The 23,125-nt window shown below is 39.9% G+C and overlaps 1 protein-coding gene across 1 annotated transcript; it reads left to right on the plus strand.

Annotated features, from left to right (window-relative positions):
• The first annotated feature begins 14,061 nt into the window (after positions 1-14,061).
• Positions 14,062-17,543, plus strand: cmtm8b (CKLF-like MARVEL transmembrane domain containing 8b). Its single transcript, XM_030750364.1, has 4 exons — positions 14,062-14,275; positions 15,484-15,657; positions 15,763-15,882; positions 16,935-17,543. The coding sequence occupies exons 1-4, from the start codon at positions 14,144-14,146 to the stop codon at positions 17,016-17,018; spliced, it is 510 nt and encodes a 169-aa protein (XP_030606224.1). The 5' UTR covers positions 14,062-14,143; the 3' UTR covers positions 17,019-17,543.
• The last annotated feature ends 5,582 nt before the right edge of the window (positions 17,544-23,125 follow it).

The following is a 23,125-nucleotide window of genomic DNA, read 5'->3' on the forward strand; positions in this document are numbered from 1 at the left end:
TTTTAGATGTGTTCCTGATCCAACACACCTGAATCACATATAGAAGTCATTAGCAGGACTCTGGAGAACTTGACTGCATACTGAGGAGGTAATTCAGCCATTTGATTCAGGTGTGTTGGATCAGGGACACATCTAAAACCTGCAGGACAGGGGCTCTCGAGGCCTGGAGTTGGCCACCCCTGCAGTAAAGGGAACATCAGCTGCCTTCAGAGTGGAAACACCTGAACATAGAGCTGTCACAGAAAACTATCCACTGTTTTGTCTTCTTGATTTAATCATGGAACATTTTTGTTTCCCTTGAAGAGCTTAAAGCTCCAGCAACACTTGTGGCATATAGTCCAACTTCACAATCTGATTGAAATGCTTCTGCATGTGGCTTTCGAAATCTCAACAATAGTTGAGATTTTGTGGGTCATTTCCCATTACCATTTAAAACTCCACAGAAAACTTTATCAGCCCTGATTAAGATTAAGCCTATAAGTAAACAATATGCTGGATATCTCTTTTTGTATTATACATTTTTAACTTAGATACAGAAAACAAACAAAACTTTGTTTTTTGTGTATATTAACACTTTGAAACACTGGGTTTGAGAAGTGCTATAGAAATAAACCTATTTACTATAATTTGGATTGAAAGCTTCATATGCAGTAAGAAATGTTATTGCTTTCCATAATAGCTCACACCACTGCATGCTCATCATTATTTTCTCCAATGTACAAACTGTCTGGTGACTTAATACAGTATTTATTGGGTTAAAACACAGGTAAGCTGTGTTTTAGCCTTTACATTACATTTACAGTACATGTGCACAAACCCACCCCTACTGCAGCACAAGGCTACTGGGATGTAGAAGCTTTTACTTTTTAAAGAACTGACCTTGACAGCTGGGGATACACCATCAGGGCAGTAAATGCACACACAGACAAATAGACTGGCTAATACTCAGCAGACTGCAGTATTTACTGGTCTGTAAAGTCAGGCTTGGAGAGCAGGGTTGTGTGTAGCCTCAGCATCTGCGTGTGTGTGTGTGTGTGTGTACAGTTTGTATGTGCATTTGTCTGTGTAAAAAGTGTGAGTGCATGCTGCTTAATGCACGCATATGTATGTGTGTGTTATCAATCTAGTGCAGACTCTGGTGTCCAGTGGTGTGTGGGATGAGACAGAACAAATGATTTGCCACTCTCTCTCTCACACACACACACACACACACACACACACACACACACACACACACACACACACACACACACACACACACTGCCAAAGGAAAAAGCCACATATAGCCAGTCTTTCCAGTTAAATACCCACTTTTACTGTTATATGTTGTAAACCCCCACCACCACCACCACACACACACACACACACACACACACACACACACACACACACACACACACACACACACACACACACACACACACACACAATCATTTATCAGTACTGTGGCGCTACCAGAGTTCACTATCGGCCTATATCTGGGGCCAAGCACTTGGCCTTGTATAACGATAGAAATAACTGCAGATGGAAAACTAACCAGTAGCCCACCACACAGTACACACTTACACACCACACTTTGCTAAAACTGGGTTAGGATCCAGAGTGGGATCCCTGTAAAGAACCAGTCTTTATAAGCCTGCACCCTTCAACACACAAGACTACACTAAGGGTCACACAGTCATCTGGAGCAGTAATCACGTTCCTGCCACACGGTAAGCATGCAACCTGAAGATCTCGTTGCTTTGTAATGCTGTGCATTTTTCTCCTGTCGTACAGAGACACATATCACTATAAATCAATAAAAACTTGATCATTGTTATCCTATGATGAAACACAGGATGGGAATGGTCTCATCCAGGATGACAGTTCCCCCATCCATAGTGCACGAGGGGTCCCTGAATGGTTTGAAAATCTGAATCTTGTTTACCAGACATCAACCAAATTGATCAACATCATCAAACACACAAAATGAGGCATAATATTTTGGAAGAACGATGCTTCATCCCTCCACTAGAATCATTTATACGGGTGCTAAGCTGTTTTGGTGGCACATGGTGGTCCAACAGCTCACCAAGAGACTTTAAGGCTTAAGACTTTTGTTTGCCATTTGTCTATATGTTTATCAGTTTCTTCACAGTTTTTACCATTTTCAACATTTGTTGTCATTTCTTCTCAATTTTTGGAACAGTTTCTATCAAAAATGTAATTACTGCCTTTGCACTAATTATTTACACTGTTAGAGAGTTCTGCAGCACATCTGCAGATTCCTTTGAGTGTTTTTGTTCGGTATTAATGTGAGAAGCAATGTGGGCCTTTTCATTTTGCATGATGCAAACGCAACATGTTATTAACTATGAATCAGAGAACCAAACTGGGAACAGAGGCAAGAACTGTCTAAATGATATTTATTAAAACTGGCACGATTCGAACAAAAACAAGGCCAGCACAGCCAAAAAGAGACGACTACGCTGCTGAAATCTGAAGCCCCTTCGCCTTCATGTGGTTGTATATGAAAAACAGGCAAATAGAAAAAAAAGCAAAGATGTGAGTGCTAGTTAAATGGTAAAAAAATTGGCAAAAATATGGCTAACACAACAAAAACAGTTTTTTTTAATCAGTCAAGGGTTTTGTAGGAGAAGCAATTTAATTTTAAGCACCCAATTCAACAAATGCAGATTTTATTCAGACTTTGAAAGGTCAAATGAAAACTATTCTGACATATCCTTCAGTTAGGTTAAATGTAACCTTACCATGTAGGCATGGAATATCACCCCCACCCCCACCCCCCCTTCAAATTAACAAATACCATGCTTTTTTCAGTTTTTATTAGTTTCACTCATAATCAGATTTGATCCAATATTACTTTTCCAAGGAACACTTGGAAAGAACTTGATTACATCCAGCACAAACGATAACTTTGATTTAGGGATGAACCGATTTTTTTTCATCAACAGTCAAGGTCACTGTAATGTGCCAATAATGAAGGAATTTCACACAAATTTTGTAATTGGACAGAATGATTATTCTGATAACATTTTATATCCAAAAGGTCAAAAGTCAGCTTCATGTAGCATCATAATATACTGCAAATAGACTTTTCTGGCTATTTTCAAATCTGTAACTCAGGAAAGGAAGGAGTCTTAATCCATAGGGTTTAATATGATGTTGGCCCACTCTTTGCAGCTATAACAGCTTCAACTCTTCTGGGAAGGCTTTCCACAAGGTTTAGGAGTGTTTATGGGAATTTTTCATCATTCTTCCAGAAGAAAATTTGCGAGGTCAGACACTGATGTTGGATGAGCAGGCCTGGTTCACAGTCCTCTGCTCTAATGCCGCGTTTCCATTAGTACCTACTCAGCGTGGCTCGACTTGACTCGGCATGGTTTGTAGGAATTTCCATTAGTACCTGGTACCAGGTACTTTTTAGTACCCACTCAGCCGGGGTTCCAAGCAATCCAAAGCAATCTGAAAATGCGTCGTGGAAGAACAGCATGCCACTGATTGGCCAAGGAGTGTCATTACTAGTTGAGTCATGAGAGCGACTCCTCCACCAGAATCAACCGCGCCTTTTTTGAAACGTCATATCAAGAAAATGGAAGCACGCAAAGCACGGGGAGGCTCGGTTGAATGCCTAGACCGACAGTTTGCAGCGGTAGTTTTGCAACAAGAGAGCCATCTGAAATGTGCACAGAGCATACATAACCCTATACTGCCGGGTGACTGCCCGCTGAAGTACTCGTTACCTGAACAGCTGGTTAACACTGAGCGCTGAGCCGGCTGATCGAAGGAACTTTGAATTTACAGTAATAACGTGACCCTTTGTCCTATTGGAAAAATTCAAACAGTTTCTGAAAGCTGAGAAACTGGACTTCACACTAGGGTTTAATATTTTTCCCGAAAATGACATGAATCAAATCCCGGGAAAAAAAGTTTATTTATTTTTTTATTTTAATTAGGCCTTCTGTAGCCTGTGTCGGCCTTAACCTATTGTGATATTGTAGAGGTAGCTTTCCAGCTATGTCCTGTTATGCCCAGTAGGGGGTAACGTCGGCTTGATTAATGCAATAAAACCTACATCTCGACATTGGAGTGCTCGGGCTATGCGGTGTTGTATCGTTCCTCAACACTCCCTTAACAAATATAATTCGAATATTCCTCCATTGTACATGGAATTATAACAAGCGATTTTACAACTGCTGGTGCAAAACAATACGGTTCATCTCCACAGCATTGATAAAGGCTCAGCCACGCTGTCGTGGCGACATCTGTTGCGCTATATCTCCACCAGTGGAACGCTGTAACAGTCATTGAATAGTTAACTACCGTACTACACTATAATATGGCATAACACAGGGCCTTGAGTAATGCACTACGACTTGGTCATTGCCATTCTGGCAACAACAAATTTATAACACCGTGTCTGAGGGTTAAAGTAGGTTCGCTGTGAATCGTCTATTGAAAAACTGGCCAAACCTTATAGCCTAAAAAATATACATTTTACTCAACTCCATTTTAAAAGCGAAATATGTTAAAGCAATCTATTTCATGATAATTTCTTCACACATTAGGCCCGTATCCTAATTCATGATTGTTAGTAAGCGGCTGCAAACGAGGAAAAGAAACACTCGAAGTTAAACAGATATTTCTTTATTGTTCAGGGCAGGCATATTTTATAGGCTATATAATGCAATATAACAATATATAATAATATAAAATTATATAATACAAAATACCTTAGGGTAAACACATTGCCTACGATTTCAACAAATTAAAGAGGAAAAAAGTACAACTGTGTAATACCTCTATTAAAACGCTTGAGATGAAGGCTGAAGCCTTAAACGGAGGCTGAACGTGCCTGAAATGAAGAGTAATGCTTTTCGCATTAAACGAACCCTTCTCTCAATATTTCCTTAAATTTAACATTCTGAAGCTTTCTTTTCTTTCTGAAAGTCAAATCAACGCGCGCGACTTTTTTCCCGGTTTCCCGTCTAACGTTTCCCGGGAAACGGGAAATGGTTCTGATCGCATTTCCCGGGAATCCCGGATCCCGGGATTAAACCCTACTTCACACTCAACATAACAGGGTTATTGTGGTAATTGTTGCCAGAAGTAAGCGAACAGTGGCACTTTTAAAGTACACTGAGTTGTTTATGACATGTTTGGTGGTACAGGGTTAATACTTAACAATGATAATCTTCATCCATTAAAACATTGTATGGTGGATTTATGCATGATGATGATAGTAAACTGGCCTTAGCTATGTTAGCTTGCCTCTATCTCATCCATTGTTGTGTTGTGTGTTAAGTCACATAGAAATTACGTCAAGAGACTACTGCCTGTGTTGCTATATCAACTCCACCCACATTGAGGTGGTCCTCAGTTGCAGTGGAAACAAAACAAGACCGTGGCGAGTCGTGCTGAGTTGAGTTGACCTGTGCTGAGTAGGTACTAATGGAAACGTGGCATAAGTCATCCCAAAGGTGTTCCATTGGGTTGAGGTCAGGACTCTTAGCAGGCCAGTGAAGTTCTCCCACACCAATTTCGCTCATCCATGTCTTTATGGACTTTGCTTTGTGCACTGATGTGCAGTCATGTTGGAACAGGAAGGGGCCCTCCCCGGACTGTATAGATATAAAAATTCCCCACTCACCCTGCAGGCGGTCTTAGCTGTTCCTAGGACTGCGCTTTTCTGGACAGAGATGTCATTCCTGGAATGTGCTAAAGCCACTCTAGAGACCTTGATATAGAAATTGATGGTGACAAATTAACAAATACAAATAACGAGGCTGCATCAATACTGTACATTGATGATATTATTTGGTTGTCTGTTGGCATCACTGATGTTATCTGTCATCATTTAAATATGCTGAATTTCCCCATCCACTTTTCTTTATAGATTCAAGACATTGTAGAAGTCACATCTCTCCCAACTTGAGACTTGAAAATGAAATAATGGCTCGCCTTTCAATAGCCACACTGAAGACCATTCTTTCTCATTACATAATCATAAGAATTTTCTAATAAAACTCAAGGAATCAAGGACTGTTTTTAATAGGATGAATAAGATGCATTAAATCCCTTATTCCCTAAAAGTTTCTGATTGCAGACTCCTGCAGCCCAAGGGTTTTGTCTATTTTGGATTTGATGCCAAAAATACGAACTACACACTTCTACACAGATCAAGTGTGAATATTATTCAAATAAATTTGCCGATCTCGAGCGACTTGTTTTCAGGCTTAAAGTGTACACTTTCGAGACACATTTACAACGGTGCTTTATTTCACTTTTTTGCATAGAAAACAAGTTCGGATCACACAGACTGCACCTCCAGGCAACAGCTCACCTTCACTGTGAGCTGTGCATCCAAATTTTGTATTGTAGCTGTATGCACATTTTAAGAAACACAAGTTATTACTGATCAAGGGATATTCTGGTGATCATCACCATTAGTGTTTATCATCACTCCAATACACAGACCAGCTCTGGAGTCACATACAAATTCACACACGCTAATTGAAAAGATAAAAAGACTGCTAAAAATAAATAGCAGATAAGGAAAGGAGTTGTTAAATTATTGAAAAAAAAAATAGCAGTATCTGGCTGTTAAAAATCTATTAAGGTCTCCAGAGAAACTCCCAGCCTGCTGATATTTGTTTTGCTCCATTTGTTCTGTTTTTATTGCCTAACTACCCCGGGCCAAACCATCACAAGTGTCTAATGGGGGAGGTTGGGGAAGCAGCCAACTCGAGTCAACACTCTGCTGCCGCCTTTCCAAATTTACATTCAGAAGCCATTTTCCTGGCTACCTAGAATTCAGTCCGAAGAGGTCTCTCTCTCTCTCTCTGTGCGCGTGTGTGTGTGTGTGTGTGTGTCCATCTCTGTCTGCCTGCCTGCCTGCCTGTCACTCTCTCCATCTCTATCACTCACTTCTTTATCACAGTCCACTCCATGATAGAGTAAAAGGAGAGAAGTAGGGATGGGGGGGTTTTGGAAGGTTTCGAGGGGAGGAAGTGGAAAGGAGGAAAAGGTGAGAGACAGGGAGCGAGAGACTGACAGACTGAGAGTGAGGGGGTGGGGGGTACAGAGAGCTGTAGCTATCTGCTGAAATATTCATGTTGGTGCCAGCAGCTTTTCCATTCCCTGCTCAGCAGGGGGCTGCTGTTTGATACATCCATCGCTCTCTCTCTTTCTGCCTCTCTCTTTGCTCCCCCATCCCCATCCCCCTCCCACCCTCTGTCTCTCTTAACTAGCGAGGCTAGTAGATAGTAAAAGCTCTTTAAGCGATGGAAGGTCGCTATCGCCGCCAACCTGGACAAAGCTTGCGCTCCTGTGGGACATAAACCAATCTGCAGTGACAAAACAGTCATTCAAAGCACAGCTTTCATACCCGTGTTCCAGAAAACAGTCATAATCATGGCAGAAAACAACAATTATATCAAAATGGTCCTGTTTGCAGTACAGATTCTAAACCACTTTGAGGCAAATTAAGGATTTGTGTCACTGGGCTCTTTGTGTAAAACTGACTCGACATAGTTTCAGTGAAGAGCATCACCAAGTGATGAGGTTTTACCGGCTAATACCAGCTGCTACAAGGATGAACGGTACAGTATGGCAGAATGTTTGTACAGTGTTTGAAATCACTTTAAAATTTCTGAGTTTGCACTGAAATTTTGCCATCAAAGTGTTGAAATTTCAGTTCATTCATGAAAAAGTTTCTGAATGGATTTTTCCCTTAATTTATTTTGATATAGTCAGAGCTATAAGCTTATATATTTTTGCTGCAGGATTTTATTCAAGTTGCTTACTCTTAGCAGTCAGTTCAATATGATCAATATGATTTTATGCCAATGCAGCAAAAGATGATTAAAACAGTATCTTCAGTTTTTTTGTTTTTTTTTTGACAAATATTAAAAGAAGAGAACTTAAAATTTCAGCCATTTGAAACAACATCACGGTCCCTTGTTACACCCTCGGAAGTAATTAACACAGAGTCGAAAAGGTGAAAAGCAGACATGGCCTCTCAGGGATTTTCTAATTAGGGCCGTGCATTTATTATTTCGTACCGAGCTCCAACCTCAAATAGCTACTGGCAAGTTGAACGTCACATCTCACTTGTTTGCTGAAAAACGACTGTCAGAGCACGTTTTACTTTAGCCAAACACACACGGACAGCAGCACTCACGGTGAGGAGAAAGGGAAAACTTGAGGTGGGACCGCTGGGGAAATCAGGTCTTTAACAGACAAAAGCAGAGTGATGCTGCTAACGGTGCAGAGGGGAGTGAGAGAGCTGAGTGCTCCGGTGAATCTCAGGCTAACGTTTATGGCGGAAGGATATGTGTGAGCGAACAGGCAAGCGAGAAAGACAGGAAAAACATTTTAAGCTCGAAATGAATTCTGGTAGACAGACGAGTCACATGACAACCAAACTTTTTTTTTTTTTTTGAAAGAATTTAATTAATTCACTGCAAGTCTAATTAGAAATGTTTGCTGGCACATGATCCTGTTCCAGAGGCCTTTCCACAGGGAAACACTGATGAAGACCAAAAAAAAAAAAAAAACCAGCAGCAGTTACAGTCTCAGAGGGCGAGGTTGTGCCTTTCGGGGAATAACCACATCATTTTATTTAGAACTGATGTCAGGACCGGTGGTTAAACAGGGAGGGGCTGCTTTTATGGTTACACTGGGTACGTGCATGTGCATATATGTGTGTATGAGTGTGTGCATGCATTTCACCGTAACATGTGTTGGGAGATGTGGCAGATGTTACAGAGGCAAGGATTAGTGTGTGTACGTGTGTGTGTCTCTGAGTGTGTGTTAAAAATATCTTTCCCACAGCGGGGAGCCACAGTGGCCAATTACAGTGCAGCATCTGGGCTAGCACACAATTATTAGTGCACGTGTGTGCGTGTGCGTGTTTCTGTGCATGCGTGTGTGTTTGTGTGTAGAGGGGATGTGGAGGTTCAGGCGGAGTTCAGGTTATTCGCATCTTAGGATGTGGAGTTTCAGTAAATGGTGCAGCGTGTGCGTAACAATGGTGCGGCTTTGTGTCACAGCAGCAGAATCTAAACACACTTCATGAAGAAGACTGACAGAGCTGGGGAGATTTAGAGGGAAAGAGGTGGGTAAATATGGAGAAGCAGTGGAGACAATGATGGGAATGGAAACGGCACTGCAAGGAAGGAAGGGCAGGAGAGAAAAACCAAATAAAAGCTCTAACATTTCAAGCAGAGATGTGATAACATTGCTCTCTTTTTTTTTTTCCCTTTCCCTCCACACTCTCAAAAAAGAAGGCAGAGTGAAAATACAAGCCCAGCAACAAAAGGTACAACTCTGCACATTTTTAGTCTGTTGCATAATTCCCTCTGGAGTCAGTGAAAAACTAATTCTGTTCATTTTATTTTCTCATTTTCAATTAAAACGCTCTGAGATTATGATTACTTTGCAGACTGACTGTTTTGAATGCGCGTAAGCCAGTTGTAGGCCAGACTTCACCTGAATTTCATTCAAGTGAATTTAATTGCTCGGGGGAAGTGAAACCTTGCAGAGCTGGGAACGTTGCTGCTGAGATATTGTAACAAATTAATGTTTTCCTTCAACAAGTCTTTTTCTTTTTGTTATTTATGCTGCTTATATTAATCACTGCATTCAGATTGGGTGCTTTTTAAGTGCTAAGAGTATCTTAGACTTAATAACACAAAATCTATGGCTCACAATAACATGGATAGGCCCTTCCTATCGCCAGTGTTATATCACCATTCATTAAATGAGATAGAATCTCATATACAAATCTAAGGTGATCAGAAAACTATAAAACAATAATCGGTAATCACCTGTGCTCTTGTGGTATTTCAGGGATTTAAACTGAGCCACCGAGAAATTGACTGAACTTTGTTTTAATCACATCAGAGAAAGAGGTTACTACAAGAGGCAGGCTATTGATGAGAAGAAAGTAGCTCCATTGCTTCTGATTATAATTATGATGCTCACTAACTAGATGGTATATTTATCGGCTGCAGCCAATACCTATGTACTAGCGTTTCTGGTATTACAAATTATGTAATGTGTAGATGATATTAAGGAAACAGTTAAAGTTTTTGATCATTTTGCTAAATTCACACCTATAAAACATGAAAATTTAAGTTCAGCCAGATAAAGAAAATTCCATTTATGGTGGCCAGTTTGCTTTGGAGAGCAGCTGAGTGCACCACAAGCAATGTATGGTGACAACTTGTTGTTATGAATGCGAGCATGCAGAGTATTAGGTGGAGGGTAAGAAAGGTGGGCAGCTGGAGAACCAGCACAAATAACTTTAGAGCGAAAACACCTGGCCGTGTCATCAGTGAGGATTTTCCCACGTGTGTGTCTGAGGACAGAGTCCGCTTTAACGTGAACACGTTGGCGGTGGCTTCCATTATTCATACATTCAGTGCAGATAGTGTGCTGACAGCACATTTTGTGGCGCACACCTTGGCTACAAAGCTTGCTTTATGCGTGCTGTCTACGATAAGAAAACTGCGGCTCTGCGGACTTGCAAATGCATTTGACACCAAAGCACGCCATTACAGTGTACTATAAAATGGTCATAAAGCCACAGAACTATAGTGATGAAAATACCCTAAAATAAACCAATTGTAAAAGTTTGTGCCCATGTGAACAACAACGTTAAAGAAATAATTGAAAGTTGAACTTAGTAGATTTTAAGTAAATTACATTCTGATTGCATTTCCATTTTTAATTAACAGACTGAAAGTGAAATGACCCCACTGCTGTTGTGATAATTAGCTTTTAGACAGCTCATATAGAAAATCCATTGTCCTCAAACAAATATTAATGTGCTTTTGTGCAGACATCTGTCAATCCTACAGCACATGCAGAAATGCCTGTGCTCACTATGATTGTTTTATTGTATTATTATTATTGTATTGGATACATGTAGTCATCGAGTAGCTCGAGGGAGAAGAGAAAAGCTACCCTCTTGCTTCAGTAAATGTAGATAGAGAGACAGTGTAATGCAGAGTATAGATTGCTGCAGTGGATATATTGCTGTACGGAGCAGAATGCGCCCAGCAGAGCAGAATTAGTCTATCAACTAGCATAGGATAAAGCTTGAAAATATCCAGTCAGATAATGCATGGTCCTGGATATTGACTGCAGCAGAACACCACAAAGCATCTTAATGTGAAGGTTATTGGTCGATTTGTTTGCATCTGATGTTGGGGAGGGAGAGCTTGGGATCCAACCCATTGAATCTCTTTCTCCCTCCCTCTTTTATTGTATCACCCAAAAATCTTGTTGGCTTGATATTAATTTTAGCTTCGTTTGTAACCACCTGGTTATTCAAATCACTTCTGTCCAATTACAGATTCCATCCTGGAGGGAACAGCTACAGGAGCCAAAGAAAGTATAAATATAACATTTGCTGATGTGTGCTGTTATGCATTTCCATTTAATGACCATAGCAGCTAAAAGACTGGTTATAAAGTTTGTTTTTTTTTCTTAAACACAGGCAGGCCTAAAGGGTGCATTCTGTGGGAAGGAAGCATTCAGTTAATGACTTAGTGTTGCCTTGTCCATAAAACACAACGACGACAACAAAGGGCAAATATGTGTTGAACAAAAAATCTACACACTCAACATTCAGACAATCAAGCAGACAACTGAGTCTTGCTGGAGCTCCACCTTGTGCCTTTTGTCCCTGTGCTCTGCTGTTTCCTCTGAGACCAGGTTTCCTCTCTGTTCATGCACAACTACTGCCCCCCTGTGGTCAAAGTCATTCACTTGCTTCTTTTACTGCACTGCAGCAGGGACACACTTAGCGTAGAATAAAACAGGCCTTTTAATTAGCCCCTAAACATATCTTCTCTCTTAGAGAACTGAATTGAATCGATACATCTATAAGGTTTGCTGTTTAAAACCACCTTCCACTCACTTATTAACTTATTGCTTGTATATTTGATTGTTTGAGCTCTACTGTGCAGAGTGCATGTGCAGAAGACACAAGAAGGTGGTTTACTGCTAATTTGCAGGAAGTTTATCTGTGATAATGTTTTTAGTATATTACTGTGCTTAGTATGTACTCTAAATTTATGACCCCACACTTATATAACTGTACTTAAGTTCTTTTGTCCAAAACCAACCAATTTGCGCATTAAACACACAGTCTGGTTTTCTAAGACACTTCAGAAATGTTTTTCTTTAACCATTAAACCAATCCTTGTTTTTTTTTTTTTTTAGCTTCATGAATATCAAATATCTTTAACTGAAAATAATAAATTGTTTTATGTAGTGGATTAATTCAAGCAAAACTGAGAAGACAGCCTGATATGCAACATATAGAGTGAAAACAGGCAACTCAAACTGCACTGTGTCATACACATTAACATGCATGATGTCCAGGAGTTAAAGTGGGATTAGGCAGGTGGGGGAACCCTAAGATTGGGCGTAGCAGTGCAGCATGGGGAAAATAAATTACTTAGAAAAAAGTCACATATTAACCTGTTCTGTGAGCTTCAATAGATTTTTCCTTGTGTGCAGACTCTGATAAGCTGTGCTGCTACTGCTCTGACGTTTCCTGCTGTTTGTGGATTTAGCCAACTGAATTCAACAAGATATAAAATGTTACATGAGCTATATCGATGATTTCCAAACCTACCTACCTTTGATGAAACCATGAACACCACAGCTGTCCTGCAAGTCAACACTGTGCATTGCTGTGAAATTCACCACAATGCTGCAAACTAACTAGTTTTAGCCTGCACTGAAGTGAACTAAACCACTTATTACAGTATTTTCATGCAACCTTTGAACAACACAAAATTAAAGTTGTTTCACAAGATATTTCACACAAACGCAGTTCAGCAACACGTCATGCAACACGTCATGTATGGATCCAACATCTGATTCAAAAACTAATTAGAATTAATAATGAATTAGAACTTAGTAAGCTTTATGTTTCCAGTTTATAACATTTCCCTTTGAAAAACATCTCTCACCTTCCTTACCTGTCCTGTCTTACATGTTTCTCCATCTCTCAGTGTTGCACATTAACGGTTGTTTTTCTCTCTCTGGGAAATACAAAAACTGTACATCATCTAGCAGACATCTTTTGTGACAAAATGAGCAGAAGCAGTTTTTGTGTGTGGTGATATTTTGAGCTGCTTTGAAATGATGCTGAGGTACTGCAAACGCAACTTTATTTACATCTGCACCGTGAACGCATCACAGGGATGAGAAGGGAAAAGGGGATGTAATGAGGCTGTAAGAGGTCTGTGGGATGTTATTATTTTCTTATTACTGAGAAAGTATCTCAGACAGCTGGAAGAAATGCCAGGCTACAGCACACAAAGAAATTAATTCACTGGACAGTAATATTCATTAACCCGAGTAACAGATTTAATTGCTCATTAATTGAAGGTGCCAGAATGTCTTCTGGATATTTTCAGCCCATTTTCACCGCCTGCTGATGTCATATTTCAATTTGATGGTCTAAATAAGTAGAATTAGCCATCTCTCCTGCTGACTTGTCAGTGTCCACTGTTTCACCCCCTCCACCACCCCATCATCCACCTATAGTCCCCAGAGGGATGTATACCCCCCAGTTTCTATTTATCTCTTAACTGCAGGAGCTCCGAGCCTAAATGCCAAGTTCTTGCCGTATTCTGCTGCTGTAAAAAAACTGAAACACAGTTAAGGGACTAACACATCAGCACTGGTGCCTCACACAGCAGTGGTCTGCTCTTCTTGTTATCAGCATCACATAACATCATCACCACAGAACTATTGTTATCAGTGTGTCCTGAAGCACATTTAACACAGGGTTACTCTACTCACCTTAAGCTATGAGTTCTCTATTTCCATCCAATCTGTGTCACCTCTTACTGGACAAGACGATACATAATGACCGTAAAACAAATTATGTATTATTTGGTTCCAACTTTAAAAAAAAAAAAAAAGAGGAAAAAAAAAACCCTTTTTTTTGAGTCAGTGGTTTTTAAATTCAATCAAACATGTGACGTCACCGTTTGTTTATAGTATTGTTTCATAGACGGGTGTCCTTGCTGGATTCCGGGAAAGGAAGAAAACTTCCTCTGCTGGACTGGCAGCCTCAGTGAAAGCAGACAGGCCCTCAGCGACAGAGTGCATCATGGAGAGACCTGCCGCAGTGCCGGTGAGCAGGAGTCCATCAGTACCAGATTACAACACCTCAACCTCCACCTTGGCCTTTGACCAGCATTTCACCACAACTGCCAAAGGAATTCTCCTCCAGGCTGAGATAGTGAGTGTGACTTTTGAGTTTAAGATCTTGTTTCATTATCAGCCGTGTTGAAATCAAGCTAATGACCAGAAGCTACTGATTATTCATTCAGGAATCATTTTCAGGAAGGTCGGTCATTTGGATGTTTACAGGAGATATTAATGGAGAAGTAAAAGGATTTACAGTTATTGTAAAAGTTTACATGTGTTTATTAGTGGCTGAGCTAGAGACAGCTTGATGAATGGATGTTTCAAGACTAGAGTATGGGCCAATGACATCTTGAGTTAAAAAAAACTCTTGTTCTTCGAGAATATGGATTAAAAAAAATCATGGACGTAGCATAAACTGTAAAGAAATTTTATATTTCCTTTGAATGTGTTATACAGACTGAAATTAAAACTAAGTACTGTTTCTATGAAAATAGGAAATGAACCAAAAACTCCAAGTAAATCAACTCTTCCTCTTTTTTTCTCCCTCATTGTTTCTCTTCCTTTCTCAATCAGCTGAAGGAAAAAAGTCAGGATAGCCTTTCCCTAAATACAGCCTGGCTGGCTGCCATGCAGAGGCTGGGCAGGCCCGACCTGAAATAATCTGATTTCAAACCATTGCAACAAGGTTTTAAAAAAAAGAATGGCACTTTATGAAACTGTTTATGCTTGCAGACCTAAGGAATTGAGACATGACGATATATGTTGGCATAACTTGTAATTGTAGGTCTATTAATTGCTGATAAAACCTTGAAAATAACATCATAAAATGTTTGGTTTAACTTCAAATTCAACCTTTGAGTGAGTGCAGCAGGTGCACTGAAACCTTTTAGTAGTGCAGCAGGTTATAATGTGAAGTTGGTAAGCTCTAAGTGATTGGATTTTGAAGGAAACCAACCCAGCTCACAGTCATGTTTCACACCAGGAAAAAAAGGTTTCTTCCTGTGATATGAAGCATCCAGCAGGAATCTTTTGTTGTGCAAAGGGAAGGGTGGAGTTTGGAATAGTGTTGGGAGGAAGGAAATGTAGTTACTCACAACCACAACACTTACCCAGCTGACATGGAGAATGCTGGGTGTGTTGAATCTTGACATTAAAGTGATTACAGTGAAAGAAAAACAGTTTTTGTACACTACACAAACTGTTTTTCAGACCAAACTGTTTTGTAAAAATGACTTTAATAATGAAAGATTTGAGCTTTGGCTCATATTTACTCCTCTCCTCTCCTCTCCTCTCGTCTAGGTATGTGGTATGCTAGTGTGGATTCTGGTTGGGGGTACAGATTATTATCATCAGCCTACTCTCTGCTGGGTGATGTTTGTTTCCATTTTGTTCTGGATTCTGACAGTTTCCCTGTTTATAATTTACCTCACTGGAGCCCACAACAGGATACCACGGGTCCCCTGGACTATGCTGGTAACTCACAAACGCATGCAAAAAAAAAAAAAAAGTTTTTCCAGTTTTGTGCTTTAACAGAGTGTTCTAAGTACCTCTGTAATTTGATGTGGTTATTTCTTTCAGTCGCTGTGCACGAACTGCAGCGCTACTGCACTGTATCTGGTGGCAGCAGTAACAGATGCTTTTTCCGTCAACCTGGATGTCAGGGGGAGACACAACTACAACTGTTGGGCGGCGTCAGCAGTAAGAGCATCTACTATTTTTATAGACTGTCAGGAAAAAAACTGTAGACTGCTTCCATGAGAAAAAAAATTGTAAGAGTAGCATAACAACCATATATGAAAAATCATAAAAGGACCTGTTTCTAAAAACACAGTGACTGAGGCTACAGTGGAGAATATCACAGCCTTCAGATCTCACTGTGTTTATACTTTATCTCAAAACAGTTCCTGTGTATAGCAGCCAGATCAGTAACCATGACCTAAATAGCTTAAATAAAGTCAACTAAGGTCAATAAGTAAAACAATATAAAATGCTTTGCAAAAGGTTGAATATAATAAAGTACAGTGTATTATTTTATCTTGATGTAACAAAGTCGCTTTGAAGCCAGCAACTCACTGCGAGTGGTCGCAGACCCGATCCCAGTCTTCAAAGCAACCATTTCAAAAGGCAACAAGATTGCATGTTGATTGCACCGAATCACTGTTGCCCTCAGGGTGGCCATAGCAGGGTGACTGTCGCACGGCGAATGTAGCATAATGCAGTACATTATACATTAGGTCAGCTGGATGGTGTATTAAATTGGAGGTCAGCACTGAAAACTGCATGGCAAAAATATTTTTTAACTGTTCTTCCGGGCTGATAAGGAAACTGGACTTCATATTGCCTTAACATGCTTCTACCAGAACTGTATATTCCTACAATGGAGAGCATTTTGAAACAACATTTATGTGGCATTTTAAATGCAAAAGATGACATAATGGGGCAAAATTCATAAATAACATGAAACAAAATTTTCTGTGACAGAAATATATAATATAATGTGTCCAGGAACACAATGAATAAACATAAACAGGAAAATTCAGTTGCACAAGAGCGGTGAATATCCCACTGTAACACAAGCTTGTTGTTGAACAGAAACACACAGTTGTGGTTGTTTCTGACTGAAAGGTGTTAGACATTGTGAGTTGTATTGTATTGTTGTTTCTTGTTACTCTACAAATGTTACAAATCTAATTTCAGTCTTTTATTATTTTCTTCCCTTTTTTCCTCATCTATTCCTTCACCCCTCTCAGTTCTTTGCTTTTCTGACCACACTGTGCTACGCAGGAAGCAGTTACCTGAGCTACCGCGCGTGGAAAACTCCAGAAGAGCAGTAGCATCATTGCCTCCCATCTTAATCCAACATCTTTCAGACTTCCTGTATCTCAACAAGCTTTTGTGAATCCCGTGACCCAAAGCTAATGAGGTTGAGTTCGGAGGAAACATATGCTCTAAAATTAAAAAAACAAAAAATCTAACAATGACAGGGCAGCTGCTTGTTTTCACCGTGTTTGGGGTTGTTTGTTTGATGCAGCAACCAGTGGTCTACACGCAGGCACCCAGTAAGTCCCCAGTTTGAGAAGATGAAACAATGAAGCACATCACACAAAAAGGAACTGAACCAGATGCACACATGTGCACACAATGTGTTGGTTTTAATGCCCAAACTAGTCTGTGTATTGAATTTTTCATGTCAAAAATGTGCCACTGATAAAACACTGAACGTTATACAAGTTTATACTTCAACCATTAAGTTTATGCTTAAATACAAATTGTACAATAATTTGTGCAACCTTTGTTATATGCTTAGTGTTGCTGTTCTTGAGGCTACATGCGATTCTGATTAAAAGGGCAACATATCACAGCGTCTTCATTAGTCCAGATGTGCAAAATGTTTTTAATTGATGTCTTTTCTTCAATACATTGAAACCGCCAATTATAACTCCTATGATTAGCACATATTATATACACCAGTCCCCACTGAGCTGCCAGTGAAGGAATCCTATTGCTACTGAATCACCCGCTCAGCAGTCTGAGCTCTCCCTCAACGTGAGTCGGGCTGAAGTTAAAGGAGCAGAACCAAAAGTACTGCAAACTGCAAGAAACAGGAAATCTAACAGGTGAAACTTGAGTGTGCTGGCTGACAATCAGAGAGCGCCCTCTGGAGGTCACAAATATAAGCTGATACTGTAGATGTAGTTGTTTCCACTCTCCACTATTTAATGACATTAAATGTTATTTTCTTTAACTCCTTTTCACTATGTTTTATGATGCAACAGATTTTCTTTTCATATACTGTATTTCATTTGCCTTTTTACATTTCTTTTCCACATTGCCAAGTTTCAAGTCCAAAAACAAGAAGACTTGAGGTAAAATTTCCCCACAAGAGTGATAAGGACTCCTGTGAATTAAGAACATGAATTCCACACTGATGAATTAAGAATAGTTTTTCCAGTAGAACTAGTCAAAGGCATGCCACAAACCCGTGGAACTTAACTTGTTTTATTTCCTCATCTTAATGAAGGTTTTCACATGTGTTCAGCTCATGCCTTAAGCCACCAACCCACTTGTTATTTGCATTACAAACGGCCTTGTTGTTTGTAATACAAATAGCAGCTGATGGCTGTCACACAGTGGCAGGTTTTCAATCATGAAACGCCATCTGCTGGTCCCTAAGTGTCACAGAGGGAACGGCAAATGGAAAAGTTCAAGAGGATTTAGAAAGGTTCCCAGGGGAAGACAGATGTTTGAAATGGCTTCATTACTGAGAAGCTGTTTTCCTCTTTGGCTAATTGTCTCTAACATCATACACCTGGAGAGAAAAACATGAAATCTGATTATCTCATCTGTAGGGCTCAGATTTAGGAATGTCACTATATGATATATAATTTCACAGACAAATAGACTGAGTGATGGCCTCTCTGGTCTTTATGTTAGTTTGACTAACAGCAGGTTAAGGTATAACTCTCTGGTCCCATCAAGTATTAGTATCAAACAGGTTTTTCAATCTCTTGGGTGCCAAAAACAACCTTTGACACAGAGGACGTTTTATCCTATTTTTATTGAGCTGTTCATTCTGGAAGCATCAGAATGAGATATCGCCTTAAACCTTTAACAATACAAGGGCCCATATCCGGACCCAAAATAATTTACCAAAAAAATCCAGGATTGTTAAAGGGTTAAAGGACTATGAACTTTGTTTTTGCATCCTGTTATCAGCTCGAGTATTTGAAACTGGAGTTTCTGGTAGAGCAGGCTGAGATTATTCGTGTGAAATCTGCATTCCCCATCCTCCTTTGTTTCTTGTTTTGCTAACACTTTATAATACGGTCTGCGACTAAGGGTGTAATGCCCCTAGAACAGGAGTATTCAAATAAAATTTAAATAAGTCCAATCAGACAAAATTTCATGAGGCCAAGGTCTGGAAGTCCAACTATTTAATGTGTTTAATGTGTGATATATATATATATATATATATATATATATATATATATATATATATATATATATATATATATATATATATATATATATATATATATATATATATATATACATACACACAGATAGTTTAGTTAGTTTTCAGAATGGTTTTGTTCGTTTTTATTTTTGGTTTTTGGTTTCATGCTTAGTTTATCTTTCGTTAGTTTTTCAGTTTGTCAGGTGCAAGAGTGACTATTGTGTAATAGAAACTCAACAAAAGATATTGTTTCAACAACCAACTGTTCACAAAATAGCAGCATTAAGTGTTGAATGTGTGTAATATTAAAGACACATGAACATCAACATGGAGAAACATGAACTTCAGAACTCAAACTCTACAATAAAATTCAGCGTCAGTGCAGTAGAACACAGCGAATGTTGGACAGAAACAAACTGAACTCTTTGAAGGAATCAAAGCTCAAATCCAGCTGCATCCCGATGTTACCGCCACATGAAGCTGCTTTTGGAGCTAGCTTGGTTAGATGCTCGCTAATTAGACTTGCAGGGTCTTTGCGGCCTCTGACCTCGTGTCACATTTATGCTTGTATAGCTGGATTATGTGAGTTAATTACCTTGTGGTCTGTGCTGGTGTTTTTTTGGTCCTCGCTCTTTGTGCTCAGTTTTTTGGCTGCAAACATATTTGTCCCTGTTTTTTCACTTTCTTCATTCCCGTATGTCCATTCTGATAGTTTCAGCAGTCTTCCTCCAGGAATTTGCTAACAGTTGTGAGTCCTTATATTATTATTCCTGATTATTATTCTCTGACTGGTAAATTCAACACTGCGGTGAAAAATAGCTGGAAATGTACAAGGACTGAACAGGTTAATCACAGCGTTGCGGGCTGTGTGGACCCTGTCCCTTTCTCTGCAGACCGCTGCCAATACTTTGCAGACCAGCGCGGTGAGCACGCACACGCACGCACACAATTGTCCGATGGCGCTCCCAGCTTTAACTGCTAGAGCGGAAAAATGATTTCATATCAGTCCACAAGGGTTTTAAATAAAACAACGAAAACGAAGGTCATTTTTATTCATAATTTCAGTTAGTGCTATAAACTCGCAATACAGTTTTAGTTAGTTAGTTATGGTTTTTTTCCTTTTAATTATAGTTTTTATTTATTTCAGTTAACGAAAATGTTTTTTCAATTTCAGTTTTCATGATTTTGTTCGTTTTTGTTAACTATAATAACTCTGTTTGTTACAAAGTTTACCGGCAGGCAAGAACCAGCTTGGTGGAATCACGTGGTATGGCCAAACTCGCATGCAATTGGTCTGTGGGTTTCCTTGGCCACTTCACCATTACCGTAAGGACTGTAAAAGCTGCGCCAGTAAACCAGAACGTGCTCAACAAAATTTCTGTTTCGGTATTAGGTTTGGGTCCACATGAGACATCATTTCTGTCTGGATCTGGACTGAGGTCTGCCTATTAGTGACCTCTGCCCTAGAATTAAATGGAATTTCCATATATTTTACAATGTAATTATATGCACCTACAAATAAACACTATCTTATCTTATCTTATCTTATCTTATCTTATACTTAGCGGTAGATTCTCTAGAATATGGGGGTTATAATAGCAGTGATCCCCAAAGTGTGGGTCGGTGGCCCCCTGGTAGACCGCGAAGGTCCTGCAGGTGGGCCGCAATAATAACAGAAATTCAGTATTATTTGTTACACATAGGAGGCGATTAGTTTACAATATTACTCATTACTCTGACCTAAATTTACTGCTCTTGTATTGAAGTTTGTGTCCCAGTGGCAAGTGGGCCACATATTGGCATCAGCTCTTTACATATGTGTCATGGTGTTGCTGTGTGGCTGGTGAGGGTGGACCCACAATGCAGGACTCAGAGATAGAACTGAACTTAAAGGTGTTTCATTAAAGGAATGACGGGATCAATATACAAGGCTATACAGGGCTGGACGGGTGCAAAGTTCACCTTCACCCTCATATCCCTTCCGCACGTGTATACACTAACCCCACATAAATAAACGAGAGAAATATAAACAAACTAACAGGCAAGGAGACACAGTAGGGATACAGTGACTACGACAAGACAAGGAACAGACACAGGCTGAGGACTTAAATACACACACTAGGTAATCAGGGAACAGGCAACAGGTGAGGGGCACAACTGAACGACAATAAAACAATCAAGATAAGGGGACGCAAAACTAAACACAAAGCACTGTCAAAGTAAAACAGAAAACAACTAGATGGAGACAGAAACGCAGACTTGACACACCGCACAGGAAATAACACAACAAAACACATCCGACGAGAGTCTTGACAGAGGGACAGGACAGACACTAGAACACAGAGACACAGGGGAGACAGAAACAAAGGGAACTCAGAAATAAATGTGTAAATAACTGTAATTAACAACAAGACAGGAACTAAGGAAAATAACAAAACCAGAAACAAACTGCGAACATAACAGAACTCAGTGAAAACATAACCTACAAGAATAAAACACAAAATGCCGGGCCCACGGCCCAGGACCGTGACAATATGACTGGGGAGCATTAGCAATTTATAGCCAACAGCCTGTGTTGCATATGTTTTCTAAAATAAAAATTTCAAGGAAATGCATCACTTTTTCTTGTACCCTATTTTGATTAGAGTGAAGATTTAAGATTGGGTGGGTCCCATGGGATTTTCTGGCTTTTAAGTGGGCCACAGTACTCTTGACTTTGGGAATGGCTGTTTTACAGGAAAGAAGAAATTATTATCCATCCATCTTTTTCCACTTAACCAATTCAGGGGCGGTTGCTGGAGCTTATCCCATCTGCCATAGGGGGAAAAGTGGGGTACACACTGGACAGATCACTAGTATTCCTTCCACTACCAGTCTACATCCTCAGTTGAAGTTAGCTGCGCCCCACCTGCACTATACACTGTGTGAGTAGAGCACTACTTTCCCCTCCTGAGTCGTCTGACAGTTTGCCAGAATCTTTTTCTTTATCTTTCTCTGGTGTCCACCATATGGTTCAGGGATTACCACACAACAGGCACCAACCACTTTGCAGCAGCAGCTCCATGCAGCTGCTTCAACAATAGAGGTGTGAAACATAGTTCATTCAGACCATGACCACAGACAGCAGTCACAACCTGTTGCCCTACCCAAAGACTCAGAGAAGCAACCCTCTCATCCACCAGGAGAACCTCAATGTACAGGCATCAAGCTGCAAGGACACAAGAGCATCTCTGAATGCACAACACATCAAACCTTGAGGGAGATGGGTTATAGAAGATAACACCAGGAGTAAGTGCCAGGAGAAAGCACCACTCCTATCAGCTAAGAACAGGAAACTAAGGCTACAATTTGCAGTAACTCACCAAAATTGAACAATGGAAAAATGATTGGAAAAATACTGTACTTCTGTGGCCTCCACAATCACCACATCTCATTCCAGTAGAACATCTCTGGGATGTGGTGGAAGGGGAAATATGGCTGTGCAGCTAACAAATCTGCAGCAACTGTGCAATGTTGTCATGTCAATATGGACCAAGATCTCTGAGGAGTGTTTCCAACACCTTGTTGAATCTGTGCCACAGAGAATTAAGGCAGCTCAGAAGGCAGAGGGGCTTCCAATCTGGTATAGCAAAGAGTAACTAATAAAACAAATGCTCATGTGTAATTAGCAGTGCCAAGTTGTTTCATCTAAACCACTTCTCAGAATGTGCTTATATTTGCTTTAAGTTGACAGTTTCACTGGTACCGCTGACAGTGCGTTACTTTCATTTCTGAAAAAAACTTTGAAGTACGGTAATTTGAACACACTAATGTAATTCTAGACAGTATTAAAAGTGGGAGCTCTGGAGTTCTGACTGACTCTAGTAAAAAAATGTTTTGATGAGTTGAGCATTTCAGATGAGAAATGTATCAACACAACAACATGACTAAACTCTTAAGTATTTAACTAAATATCTTTAGTAGTGAAGTATCCATAGAAACAGT

The sequence above is a fragment of the Archocentrus centrarchus genome, chromosome 16, assembly GCF_007364275.1.
Source record: "Archocentrus centrarchus isolate MPI-CPG fArcCen1 chromosome 16, fArcCen1, whole genome shotgun sequence".
NCBI classification, from domain to species: domain Eukaryota; kingdom Metazoa; phylum Chordata; class Actinopteri; order Cichliformes; family Cichlidae; genus Archocentrus; species Archocentrus centrarchus.